The sequence below is a fragment of the Geotrypetes seraphini genome, chromosome 1 (assembly GCF_902459505.1).
Source record: "Geotrypetes seraphini chromosome 1, aGeoSer1.1, whole genome shotgun sequence".
Lineage (NCBI taxonomy): Eukaryota > Metazoa > Chordata > Amphibia > Gymnophiona > Dermophiidae > Geotrypetes > Geotrypetes seraphini.
The window spans coordinates 286,474,347-286,499,614 of NC_047084.1; the positions used below are offsets into that span (position 1 = coordinate 286,474,347).

Genomic DNA, 25,268 nt, shown 5'->3' on the forward strand with positions numbered 1-25,268 from the left:
GGGAGGAAGTCCGTGGGTGCATGTCCGTCACACGATGACATCATACGCCTGCGTGTTTGACATCATCACGTAGCATCCACACATGCGCGGACTTCCTCCCTGCCCGGCAAGAGCAGACAGCGGGGGGCGGGGGGGGGGGGGGCGTAACTAGGCAGGGCTAGGAGGTCCAGATTTTCCGAGAGGTTCCGAACTGTAAGGTTCTGGAAAGAGCCCTGGTGCAAAGCCCTTGGCCCAAGACTGGCGCTATAGTGAGTAGACTAGGTATACTGGGGAGGGAGAGAAGAGGACATATGCAATCAAAAAAAAATCCCCAAATAGCTATGAATGAGAGATCACAGTGGCAAATCCCAATTCTGGTTCTAAAGAACCCGGAAGTATAAAAGAGCAGAGGAAACTAACATATTGAAAAAAATAAATATGCTCAAGGAGTTACATTGGCTGCCAGTGTATCTTAGAATTCAATTTAAGTGCGTTTGTATTGCATTTAAAATTCTCTTTGGCATTTTTATTCCTTTGGTTCCTTTAGATTGGAATGTACACAGATTTCATCTCGCTAGGAGTTCAAATAAATTAAAACTTACATTTTCTTCCCTTAGGGGTAAAAACAGAACTTTCAAGAGATTCAGCCACTCTTTCATTTTCAAACTAACTGAGCTCTGGAATGAGTTAACGCTTTCACTTAGAAGTCTAGGCCCCTTCATTTTATTTCGGAAAGAGCTGAAAACTTTCTTGTTTACTGAGCACTTTGGAAACTAGGGGCCTGTTTTACAAAGCCATGTGGTAACGGCCTTGAAGCCCATGGAGATTTAAAGGGCTTCGGGGCTGTTGCCGCGCGGCTTTGTAAAACAGGCAGTAAGCCATTCTAGATTACATTTCTTCTTCTATATTTATGTACTATACTTACATTAAGGTAAACCGAGTCAAGTACCTTTTTGGCTGAAGACCCGGTCTATAAAATTAAGTTTTAGTCTAGTTTAAAAAGGTTCTGAGATCATTTTTAATAATCAGTCTTAATTTTCAGTAATAATAAAGGCACAACAGTGCAGTTCAGAAGTGTTGTCCATTTCTTTTCCCATTTACTGCAGGCAATCTCAAGATGTCTAGTACAAATGACCTGGTTAAGAAGCAATATTCTACAAGTGCTAGCTGTGATATATCTTTAGAAGTGTGGGCAGCAGTGAGAAATAGCCAAGCCAGCTAGACGGACCAAATTGTCTTTTTTTGTTATTTTCTGATTTGCTACTACATAGCCTCCCACTAATTTCAGTTGGTGTTTTTTTTTTCTAATAGAAGATATTGTACTCTACTAGAGTGCTCTTCAACCTTTTTACACCTATGGACCAGCAGAAATAAAAGAATTATTTTGTGGACCGGCATCGGTCTGCGGACCGGCGATTGAAGAACACTGAGCTAAGTCGTGGGCCATCTGGAAGTCTTCCCTCTGATGTTGCGACATCAGAGAGAAGGCTTCCAGTTCAGGCACAAGATGCATGTAGGAGCCGCTGCCCATGGTTGCCAATCGAACACAGGATTAATGATAAAATTTCACTTTTAACATTTACAACCAGACTGAATAACCAACCTGATTTTATTAATAGCCTTTTAATCCCGTATGTTACGTCAAAATCCCTCCGCTCAACTTCTCAAAATCTTTTAGTAATACCTTCTTTAAAATCAATTAATACTTTACGCACCAACAATTTTGCTGTTACTGCTCCTTCTCTCTGGAATTTATTGCCTATATATCTTCGTAACGAATCAGATATAAAACAATTTAAAACAGGATTAAAGACTTTTTTATTCCGAGACGCTTTTAGTTAAAATGCCCTTTTAAGGGCCAAGTTTATAATTAAATCTTAATTTTTATTAATAATTTTTTTTACTTAACCTATTGTTTTAGCCATTTTTGTTTTGCCTATCCTATATCAATTGTAGTTCTTCCCCATCCGTCCCTTTGTTGCCATATGTCTGTGAAAGTCACTTGTTTTCCCTGTCTCAATATACGTCTCAATGTAACTGTTTTACTTGTTTTTATGTAACTTTATTATGTTAACCACTTAGAAATTAGATTAAGCGGTCAAACAAATATTTTAATAAACTTGAAACTTGATGTAGGAGCTGCTGCCCATGGCTTTGTGCACTGAGTCAGTGAGGAAGAGGTAGCTGGCCAGAAGATAACCTGCATCAATCGCACTGCGAACCGGCGGTTGAAGAATACTGTTTTGGGCCTGATGCACATGCTGGCCCTATGGACTGGCAGGAAATTTCTGTGGACCGGCACTGGTCCATGGACCGGTGGTTGAAGAACACTGCTCTACTACATTCTGCATTATGGGAGTAAGTTTATAATGATTTTCGGAAGATCAAGAAGTATTTATAAAAATTGCCCCAGGGCATACTTGCATAAAAGCACATACCACTGGTGTGTAGTAGGGAATAAAGTGGTCCCCCTCACAAAAACACTGGGAGGCATGAATTCTGCCCCTCCCCTCCCTCAGATCATCTCTGAGGTATAATGGCATCTGGACATCCAGATTCCCGTTACAGAATACTAGCAGAATGTACACACCAATATTTAGGTACATTCATTACATTATCCCCCCTCCCCTTTATAAAACCATAGTGCCAGTGATGTAGCGAGGGTGAGAGGTGCCCGGGGCACTGGCACCCCTCTATCGATCTCTTCTCTGCCCCCTACCCCATCTGCTCCTTCCCCTCCCACTGCACATGCGCACGAAACCCTTCCCCTCCCCTGTACCTCTGTAACGTTCTTGGTGTGAGCAACAACCCCAGTCTTCTGCTCGCGCCAGCTACGGCTCTTCCTCTGACGTCACTTCCTAGACGTGGGTCCAGGAAGTGACATCAGAGGACGAGCTGACACTAGCGTGAGCAGCAGACTGGGATTGCTGCTCGGGCCAGGAACGTTAAGGAGGTGCGGGGGGAGGGAAAGAGGTGCACGCACGCGGTGGGGGGAGGGGTGCGGAGAGGAGGATGGGTGCCGGTGCCTCCACCAAGATGGTGCCTGGGGCAGACCGCCCCTCGCCCCAATACGTAGCATGGTTTTTAGTGCTGATTGCAGCGGTAACAGCTCCGATGCTCATAGAATTCCTATGAGCATTGGAGCTGTTACTGACATGGCCGGTGCTAAAAACCACGCTACCGTTTTATAAAAGGGGGAGTATGTCAGTAGCAGGTGTAAATGGAACACCATGGCATAGCATAGCAAGCCCAACTTATATTTTGGTGACTTACAGTATTCTGTACATTCTGTGTGTAAATGTGGAACCTGCCCATGCCCCAACCACATGTACACCCCTGTGTACCCCTGTGTACCCCTGTGTACATGTGCATTCCTGCACAGCAGGCTGCGCACCTATGTCTCATAATGCCACTGAGTGTGCAACTCGCACACTCGTAACTGTACCAACTATGGGGCTCATAATCAAAAGTTTAAAATGCCAAAAACCAGCCTAAGTCAGCACTTGGACGTCCTAATAGCAGGGACATCCAAGTGCCACTAATCAAAACCTACTTTCTGGACATGCAGCAGCACTTCTAAGCTGCTATGCGTCCAGAGATCAAAGGAGCATGTTGGGAGGTGTGTTATGGGAGGGAATCAGGCGGGCTTCAACCTGGATGTACTGCAGCCATAATCAAAGCTTTCCTAGAGGAACTTAGACACTGGCAGTTAGACCTGTGTGAGTTGCATCTATGTTCCACAAAAATGCCCAAACTGACAAGAAGACAACTGGACCCCCCTTACTCCCCCAGCGGTCACGACCCCCTCCTATCACCTAAAAAGCGAAAAAAACATAAACACGTGCAGGGGCATAATCGAAAGGGACGTCTAAATCCGCTTACGTCCATCTCACAAGTCATCCAAAGTTAAAAAGAGCCTAAGACACATTTTCGAAAGATACGCCCAACTTTTTTTTACTTTCGAAAATCGTCTAATTATACGTCCTGCCAATCTGATCGTCCAAGCCACTAAATCGTCTATCTTTATACCACATTTCCGTCCAACTTTCCGTTCAAGTCCAAAACGCCTAGAACAAGCCCTGTTAGACGTGAGAGAGGTCTGCAAAGTGATGGACTGCACACCCAGACATGCCACCTAAATAGTGGGGTACCTTACAAGGCACTGCTGTGGACTTCACAAAAAGGGTGCCATGTCTTCTCCTCCCTACAGCTCCCTTATAGGTTATGGTGAGCTCCCCAAACCACCTCCAGAATCCCCTAGACCCACTTATCTACCACCCCAATAGCCCTTATGGCTGCAGGAGCCACTTATATGCCAGTAAAAAAGGGTTTGGGGGGTGTATAGGGCAGTGCACATGTTTATGTATCAATGCAGTGATTACAGGGGCTTATGGGCATGGGTCCTCCTCTCTATGGGTCCCTAACCCACCCCCAAGACGACTTAAGCTGTCTCTGGGATGGACGACTAGGCTTTCCTATGCCAGGCGGTCAGGTGATGATTGTCTGGAGGCTGAAATTTAAAGTTGTGAATAAAATTTTTATGGGGGCTGGGGGGGGGGGGTTGGTGATCACTGGGGTAGTGTGTGGGGGTCTGTGTAATGTGTTTTCTGTGCTTATCTGGTGAGTTTAGATGGATTTTTGTGACTTAGACCATGTTTTACATGGTCTAAGTCACAACGTCCAAGTTCCGTCTAGGCTCTGTTGTTAAACTTTGGGTTATACATGCTGTACGACTAAGTCTAAGCCGGCCCACGTCCCGACCAACTCCTTCCCTCGACATGCCTCCTGAAAGCCCCATTTAGCTTTGGATGTTGAGCGTTTTTAAATACGTCTAAAACCCAATTTTATTATCGGCGCTTGGACGTTTTTGAGAAATGTTCGTCCAAGTGCCGACTTAGGCCGGTTTTTGGACGTTTTTCTCTTTCGATTATGAACCCCATAGGCTTCCCATCAGCTGATTGTGGCAGAAGGAATCCCCATCAGCTGAGCTGGTTTTGGGGATTCCTGGCATCTCAGCTGATGGGCCCCCGATGGGCCCTCCCTCCCACATGCCTCCAACATTCCTGGGGCCCCCTCCCACATCCCCGGAACCCCGCCGTGCTTCCAGATGAGAAAACAGCAGGAGAAAAGCCCACTTCCTCCTACCTACAGGGCCATGTGCTGCAATTATGGGGCTTCTCCCTCTCAATGCATCTTGGGATGCAGTGGGAGGAGCCGAAGGCCCTGATTGGCTCAAAATCACAAATGGGGAGAGCATTTTCTAATGTTTGAATGGGTATTCACCTGGGAAAAAGAGATCAAACAGTTTGATTTGATATAACAGCTAAAGTGGAGGGTGGCCACACAAAACTCAAGGTTCTAGATTTCAAACATATGGACTTTAGTAAAATGGGAGAGTACCTGAAGAAAAAGCTGTTAGGATAGTAGGACATAAGGGAATCTTTGGAGACAGGAGTGATTTCTGGGGATTGGAGAAGAGCAGATGTAGTCCCTATTCACAAAATTGGTCGCAGAGATGAAGCGGGAAACTACAGGCTGGTAAACCTCATTTCGGTTATTGGAAAAATAATTGAAGCTTTGCTGAAAGAAAGAATAGTGAAATTCCTAGAATCTAATGGATTACAGGATCCAAGGCAACATGGTTTTACTGCCTCCCAAACCTTATATGTCTTTTAACATAATGCCTAAGCAACTGAGGGTCAATTAAAAAACAGAGGAAACACCAAAATATATCTTTTTCTATCATCAGAAGATCTGAGAATATACATTGAACTGTGGGCACAGGATATATTTATTTATATTAGTGTTTATATATCGCCTATCAAAGTTATCTAAGCGGTTTACGATCAGTGTAATTAGTGTAGAAGACACAGTTATAACCTACCAGCACTGATTGAGGCTAGTCGAACGTAGTCAAATCCTCTGATAAATGGCTCATAAGGTGAACTCTCCAAAACATTCATACCTGCAAAAAAATTGCCACACATTTACTGTGAATATAATACATACCAGGGGTATATGTTATGATAAGAGAGAGACCAATAATGTGAGATCTCCATAATCAGACATAAGTTGTTCAAAGTCGTGTGCTACTACTGTCAGTAGTCATGTCCTTGATCCATCTGGAGTTTGCTTCCATAACAATTCAAAGCTATAATCAGCTAAAGTATAAGGATGTACATTTGGGGGGTCCTTTTGGTAAACTGCAGTAAGACATGGCCCTTGTGTGCCCTTACATAGGTCTTTCCTGTGCGCTAAGCCCATTTTTGTTATGGCCCTGAAAAAGGTCTATTTTCTATTTGTTTCATTAATGGCCGTGTGCTAATGTTAGCATTAGCATGCAGCCATTAAAAAAAAAAATACCATGTGAACACTTACCATGTCTTATTTATGAGGCATTAGGGGCTCCTGCATTATGGATGCACTAAACAACACACCAGTGATGTCCGTGTGCTAGCTGGTTAGCCCTTCCATGCCCATTCTCTGCCCATGACACGCCCCCTCCCCAAAATTTCCCAAAATTATTTACTGAAAGGTTAGCACAAGCAGATGCAAAACAGAATGCAAATTGTTTTAGCGTGTCCTGGGTTAGATTTTTTTGCTGCATTAAGCACACATTAGCACTTGACATAGCTTAGTAAAAGGGCCCCTTGGTTTGTTAATATGCCTTAGAAATTTTAATGTATGTATGACTGATTTATAAATAAATAACAGAAAGAGATGAAAAGAATATTGATTCCCAAACTAACCCCCTCTTTTCCTAAGGCGTGCTAGCCGATTTAGTGAGCGCTGAACGCTAACATGTCCAAAGAATATAATGGACGCGTTAGCATTTAGCACACACGCTAATATTTAGGGAGGGATTGATTCGTAGCTCTGGCTCCCCGCACCACTGGACTACCAGGGCAGTACTGGAGGCCTGCGGTGGGTTTGAGGGAGTGGCTAGATGGGACTTGAATATAAACTGAGACCCCTATTTTGGGCCATTTTCTGTCCCCCAAATTTCAGTTTATATTTCAGTATATACGGTATCAGGAACAACTGGGTGGTAATGATCAATTATTGACATTAATTGGCAATCATTTGGATATGTGCGCACATCTTGCTAAGCGCTATTCTATAAAGATCCACAAGCAAAGCTTATAGCGTGCAACTCAAAGGAGGGATGGCCATGGGAGGAGTATAGGTGGAAAGTATGAAAACAACAACGAAGGAGACTAGATGGTGCTCAATCCTTTTATTATAAAACAGTCTTGATACAATCGTGTTTCGGCCCAAGAGGGCCTGCCTCAGGAGTCTTGTTATTAAATAATAAAAGCTTAGATGTATTACCGTATTTTCACGCATATAACGCGCGCGATAAACACGATTTTTACAAACCGTGCATAACCTTGCGCGTTATACGCGTGAGCATGTTTTACAATGTTTTTTTTACATAGTTCACCCCCCCCCGACGTCCGATTCACTCCGCAGGACCGCTCGCACCCCCCCCCGACGTCCGATTCACCCCCCCCGCAGGACCGCTCGCACCCCCACCCCGAAGGACCGCTTGCACCCCCACAGCCTCCCCCCCCATCATGGATAAGCTCCTACCGTTCTCCTGCTGCTTCCTCTGCCGGCGGTCCCGGGCCTTCTGTGAGCCCTGCTCTGAAATGCTTCCTCTTCCGGCGGTCCCGGCCCTTCTGTGAGCCTTGCGTCTGCGCTGCTTCCTCTTCCGGCGGTCCCGCCCTTTCTCTGACGCCAGAGGAGAGTCGGGCGGTGACAGGAGAGTCGGGGCGGCATGCACGGTATACGGGTGTGCGCGGTATATAAAAATTTCTTTACATAATTTACAGTTTCCCGCGCGCTATACCCGTGTGCGTGTTTTACACGGGTGCGCGGTATATGAGTGAAAATACGTTAATCCAGATGTCCAAGTATTGCAATACATGCTCTTTAAAACCACCAAAGTAATGGCAGGCTTTATCCTAATATCCTAATATCCTCCCTTTATGCACAAGCTCTCCCTCGATAGAATAACACATTAATTCAATTCTTAGAACCTTTCCTATCATACATACTCTGATTCCTATATAAACATTTTCCACACTATCCAATAAATTTCTTACGTCATTATTAGGTAACTTCCAATCTGTAAACCGTATATACTGATAATCTCCACTATATTCTGTTATCACTTGATTCCCTTGATATGTAATTCTCAAAATTGAATCCTCTACCACACCATGTAATGTACACGAATCACTGTTATGTAATTTATCTAGATAATCTATATTACGCAATTCTTTTGGTAATTCCTATAATTTGTATTCCGCCTTGAACAATATATAATGTATAATGTATTCGAAATTAATTTTCCTATGAACTGTTTTCCTACCTTCTTCTACTCTATGTTTATAACCTAACTAATTTATTTTTCTCAAGTACTTTAGCAAGAATGTGAGCCTTTGGGACAGTCAGGGAACTCTAAGTACTTTCTCTTCATCTTAATTAATCTTACTTATTGCATTTCTTCTGTTTATACTGTAAACCGCTTAGAACCTCACGGTACAGCAGTATATAAGAAATAAAATTATTATTATTATATATAATCTGGAAATAGGAACGATGAGTGAGATGATTAAATTTGCAGATGAAACTAAACTGTTCAGAGTTGTTAAAATGCATGCAGCCTGTGAAAAATTGCAGGAAGACCTTAGGAAACTGGAAAACTGAGGATCCAAATGGCAGATGAAATTTAATGTGGACAAATGCAAAGTGATGCATATTGGGAAGAATAACCCAAATCATAGTTACCAGATGCTAAGGTCCACCTTGGGGGGCTCAGTGCCCAAGAAAAAGATCTGGGTGTCATTGTAGATAATACACTGAAATCTTCCACCCAATGTGTGGTGGCGGCCAAAAAAACACAAAGCTAGGAATTATTAGAAAAGGTATAGTAAATAATCTAATCTAATCTAATCTAAACCTTAAATTTAGACTAAGAATGTTCTATTATGCTTTTGTATCACTCCATAGTGCGATCTCACCTTGAGTATTGTGTTCATTCTGGTTGCTTTATCTCAAAAAAGATATAGTAGAATTATAAAAGATTCAAAGAAGAGCAACCAAGATGATAAAGGGGATGGAACTCCTCTCGTAAGAGGATAGACTAAAGAAGTTAGGGCTGTTCATCTTGAAAAAGAGACAGCTGAGGGGAGATATGATTGAAGTCTACAAAATCCTGAATGGGTAGAAGTGGATCGATTTTTTTTTTTTTTTTACTCCGTCAAAAATGACAAAGACTAGGGGTTCCTTTTACTATGCTGCGCTAGTGGTTTTAGCGCGCGCTTAGTGCGTGCTGCATTGCCACATGCGCTAAACGCTAATGCCAGCATTGAGCTGGCGTTAGTTCTTGGCGTGTAGCACGGGGTTAGCGTGTGCGGCAATGCAGCGTGAGCTAAAAACGCTAGCGCACCTTAGTAAAAGGAGCCCTAGGGGACACTTGATGAAGTTACAGGGAAATACTTTTAAAACCAAAAGAAGGAAATATTTTTTCACTCAGAGTATGTGGTAAGAGTGGTTAACGTTGCTGGTTTTTTAAAAAAGGTTTGGAGAAGTTTGTGGAGGAAAAGTCTATAGTCTGCTATTGAGACAGACATGTGGGAGGCCAGTGCTTGCCCTGGCTCGGTGGCATGGAATGCTTTTACTATTTGAGTTTTTGCCAGGTACTTGTGACTTGGATTAATCTCCATGAAAACGGGATACTGGGCTAGATGGACCAACTGGTTTGACCCAGTATGGCTATTCTTATGTTCTTACTAATCCCTGGGTCCTCATATTCCCATTGCCAAGTTTCCATAGGTTTTCAGTCCTCCTTAATTTTTTTTTCCTTCCTTTCTGGGTTCCCTCTCAACTCCCAACCTAATCCCCAAATTCTAATTGTTCTACTGAACTCTCCAGTCCCCGTTCCAACCCTCTCCATGCCCCTTTTGCCTCTCTTAATACACCAACAGCTGCTTTTGTTGTGCTCCCTAATCTCCCTTATCTCCCTCATAAAAATGAGCCTCATATCCCTCTCACTCACTACACCAGCATAGTCCCCTCTCGTTCTCTGTTCCCTCTGCATGGGCCTCTTACCTTTCTGTTAGATGTCGTTGTTAGATCAGCATCAGAACTGGGTTTGCCCACAATTTTCGAGCATGCTTGTATGCAGGCAGAGAGGGGGAATGACCTGTGCTACAGGAGGTTTGACATGCAAGGCTGTGTGAGGAATGGTGTAGCTATACACGCACACATCTTAGAGCAGGGATTTTCAACCTAGCTGGTGGGACAAACCCAGCCAATCAGGTTTTCAGGATATCCACAATGAATAAGCACGAGAAAGAGTTGAATACAATAGAAGTAGTGCATGCAAATTTATCTCATGCATATTCATTATGGGGATCCTGAAAAACTGACTGGCTAGGTGTGTCTTGAGGACTGGGTTGAGAAATCCTGCCTTGGAGGGAACACTGCACTATCTAATTTTTCTTCCATGCAGTCGGTATTTTATAGGAAGACTCTTTCCTTCTTTGCATATTATTATTTATATACATTTCAAAGATCTGCAAGTGATTTTGACTTTATGCTCTTATACTATGGTGTAATCAGCTACTGGAGCATGCAGAATAGTCCACCCCTTTCTCAGGTGTACATGTTTTCTGGGTATTTTTATATAAAAAGGACTAAAAAAGGGAATGCAATGAACAAAACAGTAATATACTTACATAGCTTTCATCAAACCTAATGTGTATATTTTAAACAGATGGCCACACCCACTTTTAACTCCATCAGTCAATCATAAGTGAGGATCTGCCCACCCCCACCCCCTTTGATGATGGAGTTGGGTATAACATTGTAGCCCTGCCCCTTTTGCATAACCCACCCTAATCCTACTTTATTTGCATAAACTTGCCTCATCTCCTGCCTTTTTTGGTGACATCACAGGAAGCAATATCATAACTCCTCTCATGCCACTTGCCCTTTTCAAGAAGGTGGCATATATTGCGGATCCTTATGTCACTTCCTGTTTTGCAGTACTCGTTGCCTTCTTGGCTGGATCATGTGCCTTCTTGGCTGGATCATCGATTGCCTGACACCGCCCACTACAGTTCTGGAGAACCATGCAGTTTATTTTTTATTTTTAGATATTCACCCCTCCCAGCTTGTTTTTTCAGTCCTCTGTTTTTTTTACAATATATAAATTTAACTACAGTATTCATAAAAATAAATAAATCACAAAAAAAATCTGCAGGATCTCTTTCTCTTCAGCATGGTGAATTTTGCTCTCTTGCATTTCAGAAGCCTGACTCCTGTCTGTGCACTTCAGTCGTGTTTCTCTCTCTCTGGAATAGACACAAAGCCACATGGGTGCTGACAAGCTCTCAAACCATGCCGGCTTTTAAAAAGGCAGATGTCATTACAATTTGCCTGTTAAAGGATTATTGTTTAACAAACCATTGAATAACGCCTGCCATCCATATGTGTATGAAAATTGTTGATTTTAAGACAGAAACCCCCGTTATACACTTCAAACAGAATGCTGAAGCAGAGACCAGCACTGCAACCTTTTCGACTGCCTGAGTTCTGCATATCTCACAACCCCTACTTCAGGGGTGCCCACACTTTTTGGGTTTGCGAGCTACTTTTAAAATGACTAAGTCAAAATGATCTACCAACAATAAAATTAAAAAAAAAAAAAAACGCACACTGTACGCATAGAATTGTTAATTATCATTCCTATTCCGGAGTTTTTTCAAAGAGGTCAAAGCAGATGACTCTATGCACTGTCACCTCAGTAACAACCATACAAAAATAGACAAATACCCACCCCCTCCCTTTTTACTAAACCACGATAGCAGTTTTTAGCGCAGGGAGCTGCGCTGAATGCCCAGCGCTGCTCTCGACGCTCATAGGCTCCCTGCACTAAAAACCTCTATTGCAGTTTAGTAAAAGGGGACCATATTGTAAAATATAGAGAGCAGATATAAATTCAGACACATTTTGATCACTAAATTTAAAATAAAATCATTTTTCCTATCTTGTCTGGTGATTTCATGAGTCTCTGGTTGCACTTTCTTCTTCTGACTGTGCACCCAATCTTTCTTCCTCTCTCCCTGTCCTCTCTTTTTTTCTCTCTTCATGCCCCCTTTCTTTTTTTCTGTTTCTCTTCTTTCCTTCTGTCTCCCTGCCTGCCATCTTTCTCCCTCCCTGCCCTCCCCCAAGCCACTGCCACTGCCGCTGCCATCGGATAATAGGCCCCCAAAGCCGCCCGCCGCCGGCCAAGCTCTCCTTGCTTCGGACCCACCAGCATTCCTCTCCCCGACGTCAATTTTGCCATCGGAGAGGAAGTTCCGCTGGCCAGAACTTCCTCTCCGAAGGCAGAATTGACGTCGGGGAGAGGAAGGCTGATCGGCCCAAGATCGACCTATTGGGAGAAATGCTGCCGGGTCCTGCCTTTGAGGAAACAGAAAGTAGGCAGGACCTGGCAGCAAGGAGAGCAAATCGCAAGCTTAACTGACCTGTCTCCCGCTTCAGCCCGCGAACGGGGCTCTAACATGTGCGTGCCGGCTTCCCTTCTCTCCCCCCCCTCACCGGCCCCCGGAGCATAAGTTCTCCAAGCTGGTTTTTTTTTTTTTAAATGTTGAGCAGCGGAGGCAGCAGCAGAATTCAGGAGCAGGCCAGTCAGGAGGGGAAAAAAGAGAAGGGAAGAAGGGAACCCGCTCTGCGATCAACTGGGGTCGCCTGAGCGAGTGACCTGTCGATCGCGATCGACGTATTGGGCACCCCTGCCCTACTCTATCCCTGCACATCCTGCCTCTTCTCCTTCTCCTCTACACCTCCTCCTTCTCCCCACAGAAAGAAAAAAAAGCAGGATGTTTGACTTCCTCCTCCCCAAAAGAAAAAAGCTATTTTTAACAGAAAAAAAATGTAGATCACTTTTTTGAAAGTTCCAATGTCTGTCTCTAATCTGCATTCGCCACAGCCCCCTCTTCCCTTTTACTCCTCCCCCAACTCTCTACCTCTCCTCTCCCTTACACACCCACTCCCACTCCTCCCCCTCTTCCTTTTCCTCCACCCCTCCTCCTCTTCTCCCTCACACTGAAAGAAAAAAGCTGTTTTTAACAGAAAAAATCAGATCACTTTTTGAAACAATTTTCCATGTGCTAAATAAACCAATTTAGCTAGGTACAGGTGATTAACCTGCTGGTATGCTGTATATTTCGACGGTACAGAATATGTACAACTTTGTGACTGTTCACCACTCCTATTGCTCAAAGAAAAATCTCACACAGCATGGTGATTCACTATGCCAGAAAAGTAAGCATTTATGCTTTTGAAAAAAATTTCTTTTGCACAACACCGGTTCTAATTTGAGGTTACCTGTAGATACCATGTCATTTGTCTCAGTGTTTGATAATCTTACAAAAATGGCATGTCTAGTTGCAACTATGTTAGCAAAAAAGTAAACAAAGGTTGGTATATTCAAAAGTGAATGGTTTTCCTGAAATACCTCAGCCCCACCACTCCACCGCTGTGTTTACTTCAAAACCGCGGGAGATTTACGTGGTAACTCATCATAGGTATTAAATTTATCTAAATGCTGTGGCAATTTTTCAATATTATTGTCATTTTTGTAAACTAAAATAATGTATTTTTAATATAGTGTATATACTTAGCTTTTAACCACACAGCTGGACCTGGGAGTCTGACCCGACATGTTTCGCACAAACAGTGCTGTTTCAAGGGTCTCCCTATGTGAAAGCAAAAAAGAACAATCCTCAGGGGACCGGCAGTAAAGACTTTCCCTACATACCTCCCCCCCATGTGAGTTAATTCAAAATCACTTAGTCAAACGCTTACCGAGGCCGCCGTAAGCGTTTGACTAAGTGATTTTGAATTAATTCACATGGGGGGGAGGTATGTAGGGAAAGTCTTTACTGCCGGTCCCCTGAGGATTGTTCTTTTTGCTTTCACATAGGGAGACCCTTGAAACAGCACTGTTTGTGCGAAACATGTCGGGTCAGACTCCCAGGTCCAGCTGTGTGGTTAAAAGCTAAGTATATACACTATATTAAAAATACATTATTTTAGTTTACAAAAATGACAATAATATTGAAAAATTGCCACAGCATTTAGATAAATTTAATACCTATGATGAGTTACCACGTAAATCTCCCGCGGTTTTGAAGTAAACATAGCGGTGGAGTGGTGGGGCTGAGGTATTTCAGGAAAACCATTCACTTTTGAATATACCAACCTTTGTTTACTTTTTTGCTATCATTGAAGAAGGGTTGGTTTTAGAAATAATAACTAATATACTGGTATTGGACTGAAGCTAGTTGCAACTATGTGGCATCTGTGCTTACAAAATGTCGCTTGTTGCCGTAGCCCACGTGGCCCATCTGGAATACTGTGTACAATTCTGGAGGCTGCATTATCAAAAAGATGTGCGGAGAGTTGAGTCAGTTCAGTGAATGACTCAAGGATCTCCCGTATGAGGAACGACTTGGTAAGTTGCAGCTGTACTCACTCGAGGAATGCAGAGAGAGGGGATACATGATCGAGACGTTCAAATATGTCACAGGCCGAATCGAGGTGGAAGAGGATCTTTTTCCTTAAAGGACCCACGGCAACAAGAGGGCATCCGTTGAAAATCAGGGGTGGGAAATTTCATGGCGACACCAGAAAATATTTCTTCATTGAAAAAGGGTGGTTGACCACTGAAATAATCTTCCACAACAGGTAATTGAGGCAAGCAGCGTGCCAGATTTTAAGAGAAGATGGGATTGGCATGTGGGATCCCTTCATGGAGGTAGTTAGGGGGTGGGCCATTAGTGTGGGCAGACTAGATGGCCCTTTTCTGCCATCATGTTCTATGTTTCTATGTTTAGAATTCATTGGCAGCCATCTTGACCGCTTCAGGCGACCGGAACCTGTGAGCGAAAAGGCGCTTGTTTATTTGTGTTTAGTTTCTTTTCTAGTTTACTTATATTCCGCCTTTGTCCAAGTTTCATGATTTTTGTACTTTTTTTTCACAGATGAAGACAAAGAGCCGCCTGGTGAAGCGTAGGATTGCTACATGAGGCCAAAAAAAACCCCCTGCATACTTAACTAGAATTGTCAGAAAGTAAAAAGGTTATGTTGAGCAGTTTTGAACAACACCTAGGTGTAAACATAATATCATAGAGACCAGTGCTCTTCAACCACCAGTCCATGGACCAGTGCCGGTCCACAGGGCTAGTATGTGCATCAGGCCCAAAACAGTGTTCTTCAACCGCTGGTCCACGGTGCGATCGATGTGGCGTTATCTTCGAGCCAGCTCCCTCTCCCTAACTGATTCAGTGCACAAAACCACAGGCAGTGGCTCCTACGGGCATCCTGCGCCTGAACCGGAAGCCTTCTCTCTGATGTTGCAACATCAGAGGGAAGGCTTCCAGATGAGGCACGGGATGTGCAAGGTGCAATTAGTACTATTATGGGGGCGGGGTCTGGGATGGAGATTGGGTAGAGATGGACGGGGTCTGGCCCACGACTTAGCCCAGTGTTCTTCAACCGCCGGTCCACAGACCGATGCCGGTCCACAGAATAATTATTTTATTTCTGCCGGTCCACAGGTGTAAAAAGGTTGAAAAACACTGATATAGACGGTGACGGCTGGTGTCTGTTTAAAAGCAGCAATCATCAGCTGCTCCTGAAGACCATATATCTATTACTCCATCATGATCATTTTTAAGGCATTTTAGTTATCAAACAGTTCTATGGTGAGAGAAATTTCTATAAACATTGTGAGACACCTTATAGTTGTACACACACGTGCAAAGCACGGTGTCAACTGTGTTCATCAAACATGTGTACAGTTCAGGCAAGGGGTAGAAAGAGCCACCCTGACAGTTGTACTGCCATTCTACCCTGGCATCCAAATGAGAGATAGAATGCTTGCCTGCAATACGGTGAGCCTTTACTAAGGGCTCCTTTTACAAAGCCGCGTTAGCGGCTTTATCGCATGCGACTTTTTATCACGCGCTAACCTCCACGCTAGCCGAAAAACTACCGCCTGCTCAAGAGGAGGCGGTAGCGGCTAGCTCGGCCTGCACATTAGCACATGTGCATTAAACTGCTAACATGGCTTCATTAAAGAAGTCCTAAAAGGCAAAAAGCATTTATGCTATATGATAGGTCTGACTAGCCTAAAACATTTGCAAGGTACACCTTTTATGACTGTGAATGTACACATGAGACGGGGTTACACATTTCCGATTGCCTCTTTGCAACGGATCTTCACTGAGTGTAAGTGGGGATCCGAGGGGGTGGTGAGCTGCCTCTCCAAGTTCACCAAGCAGTTCAAGGACTACACATTCATAGCTCACAATTCGAAAGGGTATGCTGGCTATTTTGTTGTCAGTCAGCTGTTACGCGAAAAGATGGATTTGGACTTGTTAGTGCGGTGGGGATAAGCTTTTACAAATCAGGATTGACATGCTGAGGATTCACTTTATAGATTCTCTAAATTTTGTGTCTATGAAATTTAGCAAGCCAACACAAGCTTTGAAGGCAGCAAAGGATACTCTCCTCATTTTTTCTTTAAACGCCTTGGAAAACCAAAGCTACATGAGAGAAATGCCTGAGGAAAAATACTACGGTGTTAAGAGCATGATGCCTGATGAGAAAGAGGCTTTCACATGAAGGCAGAGCAAGGACAAGTATAAGATGTTTGATTTACAAAAACAACTTGCTTTTTACTGCCGGCAAGATGTCCACATTTTACAACAGGACTGTCTCCAGTATAGAAAAGAAATTATGAAAATGATAGGGAGGGTTGTAGAGAAAGAAGTATGAGAAATACCAAGTGATGAGGCTGGAACCCTACAGAATTGTATAGATCCATTTCAGCATATCTCACTTGCTTCCGTGTGTATGGCCATGTTCAAATTTATGTATTTAAAACCTAGACCGATAGCTGTTCTATCACATGATGACTACCACTAATAGACCAAGAGATATTCAACTTCCAGTATCCGATGGTTGATGTATATCAAGGACAAGGAACATATGCAGTACATATCAGGCATGCTCTAAGGGGCAGGGAAGAGCAGGTTGGAGGACTACTTTCTCGATGACTATGCCATCGTTAATGGTGAGTGCACAGCCTTTGAATTTAATGGGTGCTTTTACTACGGCTGTATGATTTGTTACGATTCTAAAAAGCAGAGGCCCCAATGCTTTAATGATCGACACTAAACCAGATCTAACTGGTTTGGGGGTCAAAGCTACTGATGCTCCAAATGGTTAATTATGGTCTTCTCCATGCTTTGTAGCAGCATATGATCATTGTATGGAAATGTATTACAATGAGCTCATTAATATTAAAATGAGCACTCTGGCCGATGCCCAGACATATGATGTACAAAATGAAACGCCGGCCTTTAATGCTCCAAATTTAACGGCGTGTGGTCTGGGGCTGCCGATTGCATGAGGTGGAAGTTCATAAAGAAAAATGGATACATATTTATTATTCCTAATAGTGAGAATCATACTTGGGGGGTGGGGACGGCACCATACATATACACATTTGTTAAAACCGCATCTGAGGCGCATGTGTTAAAGGTAAGTTCATGTGCATTCATTAAAATTTGGCCTGCTGATTACATGAGAGTGGAAGTTGTTAAAAAAATAAGGGGGAAACATAGGATATGTCCCACAGAAGCATATATATACAGTGGTGCCTCGCATAACGGACGCCTCGCACAGCGAACGCTGCGCACAACGAACTTCTTGTCTTGATTCGTACAACGGACTTCGTTTCACACAACGAAGTCGCCCGAGCTGCATCCTTCCGCGCAGTGTGCGTGACGCTACCGGCTACCATCCTCCTCCTCCATCAACCAAATGGGAAGTTACATCATGAGGGGAGAGGAAGGAGGAAGGAAGCCATTGGCAGCATACGCACTGTTAGAGCCCCGTGGCTTGTGTTAAAGTTGTTTACAGACTTCAACAGCAGCGGGAGAAAGCAGTCGCCGGCCCTGTTTCGCCGATCGAGGGGGGGGGCCCTGTTTCGCCGATCGAGGGGGGGGCCCTGTTTCGCCGATCGAGGGGGGGCCCTGTTTCGCCGATTGAGGGGGGGTGCCTGGTGTTGCCGATCACTGCGGGGGGGGGGGGGGGGGGCGGGCTTTGGCAGAGGTGGGAGAAAGCAGTAAATGAGTGGAAGTTGGCAGGCCTGGGGATGGAAGGGCAGTCGAAATACAGTATGTTGGAGCAGGGGATGAGAGGGAGGGAGAGAAGGGGAAATATTGGACAAGGGCAGAAGGGATGCTAAATCATAGGGTGACAGGCAGAGAGAACAACAGGAAAAAGAGTGGAAGCAATCTTGAACCCTGAGGGTGAGGGAAGAGAGAGGTGGTGAGATGATTGATCATGGGGAGAGGGACAAAAGGGAATAGAGATGGGATAGGAAGATAGTGGAAGTAAAAGGACAGGGAGATGTATGTTTTTAGATGTATCTAAATAAAAATAACAAAAAATTTATCTTTTTTTATGTCATCTTAGCATATTTTATGCTACAGAATGAATTATTTTTTTTAACATGTATTGTTATGGGAAAACGCGTTTCACATAACGAACTTTTCGCATAACAAACTTGCTCCTGGAACCAATTAAGTTCGTTGTGTGAGGCACCACTGTATAGCTTGCGTTTTCACAGTTGCATGGTTTCCTGGTAGTTCTCCACCCCCTTGATGTGTGCTTATGATGTCCGCCCATTATGCACTTCTTTAAGGCATGCCTATGATTAACGCTCATTCATGCCTAGAACATAGCTTTTCCTGGCGCATGTGCATATTTATGCTTCTTTCCGTGAACTATTCTGTGCGTGCGTCAGTCGCTTTCTCCAACAACTGATCTGCTGGGATCTCCGCAAATCTCATTTGCATGGGAACTTTTTAGAATGCCACTCGTCTTTTATAAATCAGAAATTGTACCGGCACTATAATGGGCCACAGGATTTTAACGTGGCCTTTAGAGCATCGAGGATAGAATCCGCTAACGGGCACCCCCTTGAGTTTCTCAGCTACAAAACAACGCAAGGCGGATTACCTATAAGAGAAAAAATATAGAGGGGCATAATCGAAAGAAACGTCTAAGTCCGTTTTGGGCCTAAGTTGCTAGTCGCCCAATGTTGGCAGTGTCTAAAGTCCATACTCGAAAAATACATCCAAAATATTTTGTTTTTCCGAGAGTCATCTAACTGTACGTCCAGCTGTTTGATCGCCCAGACCCCATTCTCGTCCAAGTCAAAAATGCCTAGAAAAAGACTTTTTGGACGTGGGAAAGGCCAGCAAAGTAATGGACTGGACACCTAGACATGGCAACAGAGTAGTGGGGCACCTTACAGGGCACTGCTGTGAACTTCACAAAAGGTGCCACATAAACATCTTACCATAACTACCTTATAGGTCATGGTGAGCCCCCTAAACACCCCAAAACCTACTAGACCCACCTGTCTACCACTCCAATAGTCCTCACAGCTGCAGGTGGCACCTATATGGCAGTACAGTAGGGTTTGGGGGGGGTTGGGGGTGCACATGTTCCACCATAAATGCAGTAGTTAGAGTGGCTTATGGGCCTGGGTCCTCCTCTCTATGGTTCACTAGCCTCCCCCCCACTACTTAAGCCATCTCTGTGCTGCTCTACTAGGCTTTGCTATGCCAGGTGCTGATGTTCTGGAGGCAGATAAGTACGTTTTTAATCTGATTTTTATGGTGTTTGGGGGGGGGGGGGTCAGTGATCACTGGGGCAGTGTGTGTGGTTCTGTACTTTGTGTCTGCAGTGCTTGTCTGATCACTTTAGATACCTTTTTGGCACTTAGACCTGGTTTTACATAGCCTAAGTCACAACATACCAGATCTGTCCAGGCAGCCTCGTTAAACTTTCGGTTATATTTGCTGTATATCCCGCTTTCATCACTCCTCCTAAAACGCCCCTTTTAGCTCTGGTCGTAGAGCAGCACTGAAAAGGCCTAAGTCGTTTTTAGATAAGTCTAAAGCCTGGTTTGGTTATCGGCACTTGGAAGACTTGTCTTACTGATCGTCCAAGCACCGATTTAGGCCAGTTTTTAGACTTATTTCTGTTTCGATTAAGAACCCTTTAAGTCGTAAGTATTTGGGAACATGAGTGGGACGGTTTGGTTAAAACAGATAGGGAATGTGTAATATTTCTGAGCAAGGCTGCATTACGTGAACCTTTAATTTCTCAGAATTCTCTTTTTGGAGGTAGAACGGACACTGTCTGTCTGAGGTACCCTTTTGTCAACAAAACTAATGAATATCCATTCAGTCACCTGCAAATCATCTATGAAAATTTTGGGCCCCTCTCTGACTATTTCAGCTTTGTGAAAGTCAAGGTGTATCCCCCTACTTGGACTCTTTTCCCCCATGTTACCCATTAGGCTGCACGGTAAGCTCATGTTACTTTGTGTCGCACATGTGCTGAAATGGCTCAGAGAGAGAAATGCATCCATGATGATGGTGAGAGAGCTCTGGTGTACCATAGAATTGGAAACGGCTATTGTTAAAGGGTACAGGGTAGAAGAAATCTTTGAGGTTTAGCATTTTTAATAGACAACTACTCACCTCTTTGCAGATTGCATAAATATGCATCTGCGTCAAAAGCAGGTATCACGGTTTCCCGCTTTTGACCGATACTGAACAACAAAGCAGGTACATTGGTGATTTCTATCAGAAAGAAGGCGTGCTTTTACACTCTGATCAGATAAGCATAAAACCTGCAAAATGACAAATTTCAAAACTGTTCTTAAACTCGCTGTGGAAGAAGTTTGGTCAAAAAAGAAATCTACCTACCACAAGCATTGTGAGAGACTCCAATCAGCTGTACATGTACCTGTTTTCCCCCCGAGTACGCCTTGTGTCACCTCGAAATGCATGAAGGAGCTTTGTGTGCTATCAGGGGAGTTTTTCTTGATAGAGCCTTCGGGCGAAACATGCCGGAATAATAATAATAATAATAACAACAGTTTATATACCGCAGGACCGTGAAGTTCTATGCGGTTTACTATGATTATAAATGTTACAGATTGAGTAGAATTAACATAGTTAATATCTATTGATTAACAGCTCTAGAGATCAGTTATTTCAGGAGAGATTGTGCAAATCAGTTTCCTATGTACTTTAAGAGCAGATATGTTTTCAGGTGTCTCCTAAATTCCCCATAGGTATTGGCAAGCATAAGTAGTTGTTTCAGATCATTGCCCCATAAGAGAGAAGATGTTGGTGATGTCTTTTAAATTTACATCCTCTAACCGTGGGGGGAAGGGGGAACAAAATTCAAGTTTGAGCTTCTCTTATATCTATTGGTTGAAAAGGAGGATATGTCGGTTATGTATTTGGGGGCTAGGCCGAATAGTACCTTAAAGCAAAAGCAGTCAAATTTAAACTTCAAGTGCCTCCATTGGCAGCCAATGACAGGTCCCTTCCTGATACTAGTGACAAAGGAAAAACTCAGCGATAAAAAGATAAGATAGGTTAAAAGGATTTTTTTTAGATTATTTATTTATTTAAGACATATGCACAAATCACTGAAGCACTGAAGCACTTTACAAATAATTTTTTAAAAAACGGGTCTAATGAGGAGGCTAGTGTCTAATAGTATTTTAGCCACTGAAATCATCTGGCTAATACTGACACTTTTGAAGACCAATGAATAGATTAAAACAGGGGTGCCCACACTTTTTGGGCTTGCGAGCTACTTTTAAAATGACCAAGTCAAAATGATCTACCAACAATAAAATTTTAAAAAAGCACACTGAACGCTGAGAAAATGTTAATTATCATTCCTATTCCGGGTTTTTTTCAAAGAGGTCAAGGTAGATAACTCTATGCACTGTCACCTCAGTAACAACCATACAAAAATAGACACTCCCTACACTAAAAACTGCTATTGTGGTTAGTAAAAGGGGGGCCATAGTGCAAAATATAGACAGCATATATAAATTCAGACACATTTTGATCACTAAATTGAAAATAAAATCATTTTTCCTACCTTGTTTTTGGTGATTTCATGAGTCTCTGGTTGCACTTTCTTCTTCTGATTGTGCATCCAATCTTTCTTTCCTTCTTTCAGCCTTTATGCTTCCTCTCCTCCAGACCTCATTCCCTCCCCCAACTTTTTCTTCCTCTCTCCATGCCCTTTCTTTCTCCCTTCCTCCCTTTCTTTTTTTTTCTCTCATAATGCCCCCTTTCTTTTTTTCTGTTTCTCTTCTTTCCTTCTGTCTCCCTGCCTGCCCCCTTTCTTTCTTTCTCCCTACCCTCCACCAAGCCACTGCTACCACCATCGGGGAACAGGCCCCCAAGCCGCCGCCACCACTGCCATCGGGTAACAGGCCCCAAAGCCGCCACCGCCGCTGCACCAAGCTCTCTCTGCTTTCCTGTGTCGGGCCGACCAGCATTCCTCTCCCCGACGTCAATTCTGCCGTTGGAGAGGAAGTTCCGCCCAGCCTGGCAGCGATTGACTGGCCCGAACTTCCTCTCCAACAGCAGAATTGACATTGGGGAGAGGAAGGCTGATCGGCCCGGTAGATCGCCAAGGCAAAGTGAGTCTGATCGATTCACTTTGCCCTGGTGATCTACCGGTCGATCGCGATCGACCTATTGGGCACCCCTGGGTTAAAAGCTATAATGAACGTTGTTTGAAGTACTGTTTTTGGTGAGAATGATCAGGTAACACCAATATCTTCATAACCTTTTTTACAACAGCACATACCTGTCTAGAGCTGTAAAAGACCATTGTCTTTATCATGACACATGAGTACCTGAATGTAAACCACTTATTATGACACAGATACAAGATACAAGATTATGACACTAGATACAAGATCACTGTTTTAACATTGCACAGATTCTGTGATTCTTGTGAACAAGGAGAGTGAGCGGAATCCTCCATTAGACGATTATTTAGGTGAACATAACACAGAGTTTGTCTTGACTGGCCCCCAAACCTACGGGTATAGATTATCTAATAGTGAAACCTGAAAGAAGGTAAAAGAAATCACATTGAACAGTGAAAACAGTGGGAAAATAAATGTTTATAGTCTAAAGGAGCTTGTTTTGGATTAGACCGAGGGTGCCAGCAGCAGAACAAACAAAAATATCCATCCAGCAAAAGGGGGTGTCAGAAATAAAGCCCAATGGCTCATATAGAGCCAGGTGCTTAAAAAGATTCAGAAAGTGGTGTATGACAAAACAGATTTTGATCAAAATATTAGTCTGTTGCCATACGGCTACTGATCACAACTTGTCTATTGTACTTGTTAACTACTGCTAATCTTGTATAAAGTATTGTTCTTGTTCTGGAACTAATTTCATTTTTTAAAAAGTTTGCTTACCTGTAACTTTTTTTTTCTAGTCAATAAACACTTTCGGTAGTGATGAAATGCCTGGAAGCTGTATATTTCTTTCCTGTGATTTACTTGACTGTGAAAAAGCCCCACTTTTTTTTCTTTCTGTTTGAGGAGGAGGGAAGAGAGGGAGTGAAGGGGGAGAAGGAGGAGGGGGGTCAGACAACCAGCTTTTTTTTGCTTCTGTGGGGAGGAGGAGGGGTAGAGGAGGAAAAGGAGATGGGGGAGAAGAGGCAGAGTTTGTAAGGAGAGAGTAAAGGGGAGGGGTTGTGGGATATGTGAAACACAGACAGATGAGAAGGCTGTAGTGCAGGAATCTGCTTGATCATTCCATTAAAAGTCTAAAATGGGGTTGCTGTCTTATAAAAGTCAAACAGTTTTCAGACACATACGGACAACATGAGTTATTCAGTGGTTTGTTAAATAATAATCTTTTAACAGGCAAGCTGCAACAACTTCTGCCTTTTTTAAAGCCAGCATGATTTGAGAGCCTGTCGGCACCCCTGTGGCTTTGTCGGGGTGGAGGTGGTGGTGGTGGAGGAGGTAGTGGTGGGTGGTGAAACTTCTGAAATGCAAGAGAAAAGCAGAATTCACTGTGCTGAAAAGAGAGAGAGAGATCTTGCAGCATTTTGCTTATTTATTTATACACAGAGCTGTGTCTAAAAAAGTTGAATTTATTTTTCTGAAAGGAAGGTATTGTCCCTGAGTATTTCTACGTTCATTGCTTCCCCAAGCTTATCTGTGTTCTAGAAAAATATTAAATAATAGTGGGGAAAGAATGGATCCTTGGGGAATGCCATAAGTGAGTGTATAGGCCTTTGATGTCGTGTTATTGAAACTGACTATGGATGAACGATTGGAAAGAAATGAGGTGAACCATTCTAGTATTTGATCACAGACACCTATAGATTTTAGTAAAGCATGATCAATTGTATCAAATGCTGCTGATAGATCTAATGAAAAGAGGATGACGGATTTATGGTGATCAAGGTGATAATGTTTGTAATCAGTCCAATCAATGAATACTCTGTATTATGGTTTTTCCTGAATCCTGTCTGGTTTGGGTGTAATACATTGGTTGATTCGACAAAGTCTGATAGCTGATCAAATACTAATCTTTCTGTTAGTTTAGCTATATATGTATGTTTATTGATCCTTCATTGAAAATCTAGACTCCTGAGACAGGCCCCTTGGGGCTGAAACACAATCGTGTCGAGTCATTTTATTCAATAAAGGAAATTCAACATTGATCAGTCACCTTCGTTGTTTGTTTTCTGCTCTTTGTGGACAGACGTCATCACTTTTCACTCAGATAGGTGGGGTGGGTGATTTTTTGTAAAATATAAAAGTTTGTAGGGAGATCAAGGGCAGAAACAACTTTCACCAGGAGACCACTGACACATCAGATCCACTCACTCTACACTTCTCTCCCATCTTATAACTCAGATCAGGCCAAAATGTTTGTTCTGAACCAAAAAGGGTTTACTTCAAGTAAACAGGAAGAACTATATGTAGGCAGAGTTAAAACTCAACATACTTTCATATACGTTCAATCTCTAATCAGCTTTGTTGATCTTTCTGAGTTTTTAATTAAAGTGACTTTGTCTGGTGGATTCTTTTCCTCAGGAAGGTTCTCTACAGCAAGGTTTTCAGGGCTTATCCTCTGGTTCCTCCTGATCCTCTGGTCTGGATCTTATAGTATTTATCCCTTTATTCTCCTCTGCAGGATTTGGTGGTGGGTTGGTCCTATACATCATCTAATACCTAATGCAAGTGCAACACTGAACCACTCTGGTACTGCTTCTCACATCTCTCTCCAAATGCACTGGTTTTGCAGTAAGATACAATGGCCAGGGGAGAA

The 25,268-nt window shown here is 43.2% G+C and overlaps 1 protein-coding gene across 1 annotated transcript in view; it reads right to left on the reverse strand.

Moving 5' to 3' along the window:
• The window catches only part of GFRA4 (GDNF family receptor alpha 4), a 368,472-nt gene that overhangs the window by 76,130 nt on the left and 267,074 nt on the right, over positions 1-25,268 (reverse strand). The window contains exon 3 of the mRNA XM_033953199.1: positions 5,864-5,944. Within this exon, the coding sequence (XP_033809090.1) occupies positions 5,864-5,944 (81 nt within the window). The remainder of the gene's footprint in view (positions 1-5,863; positions 5,945-25,268) is intronic.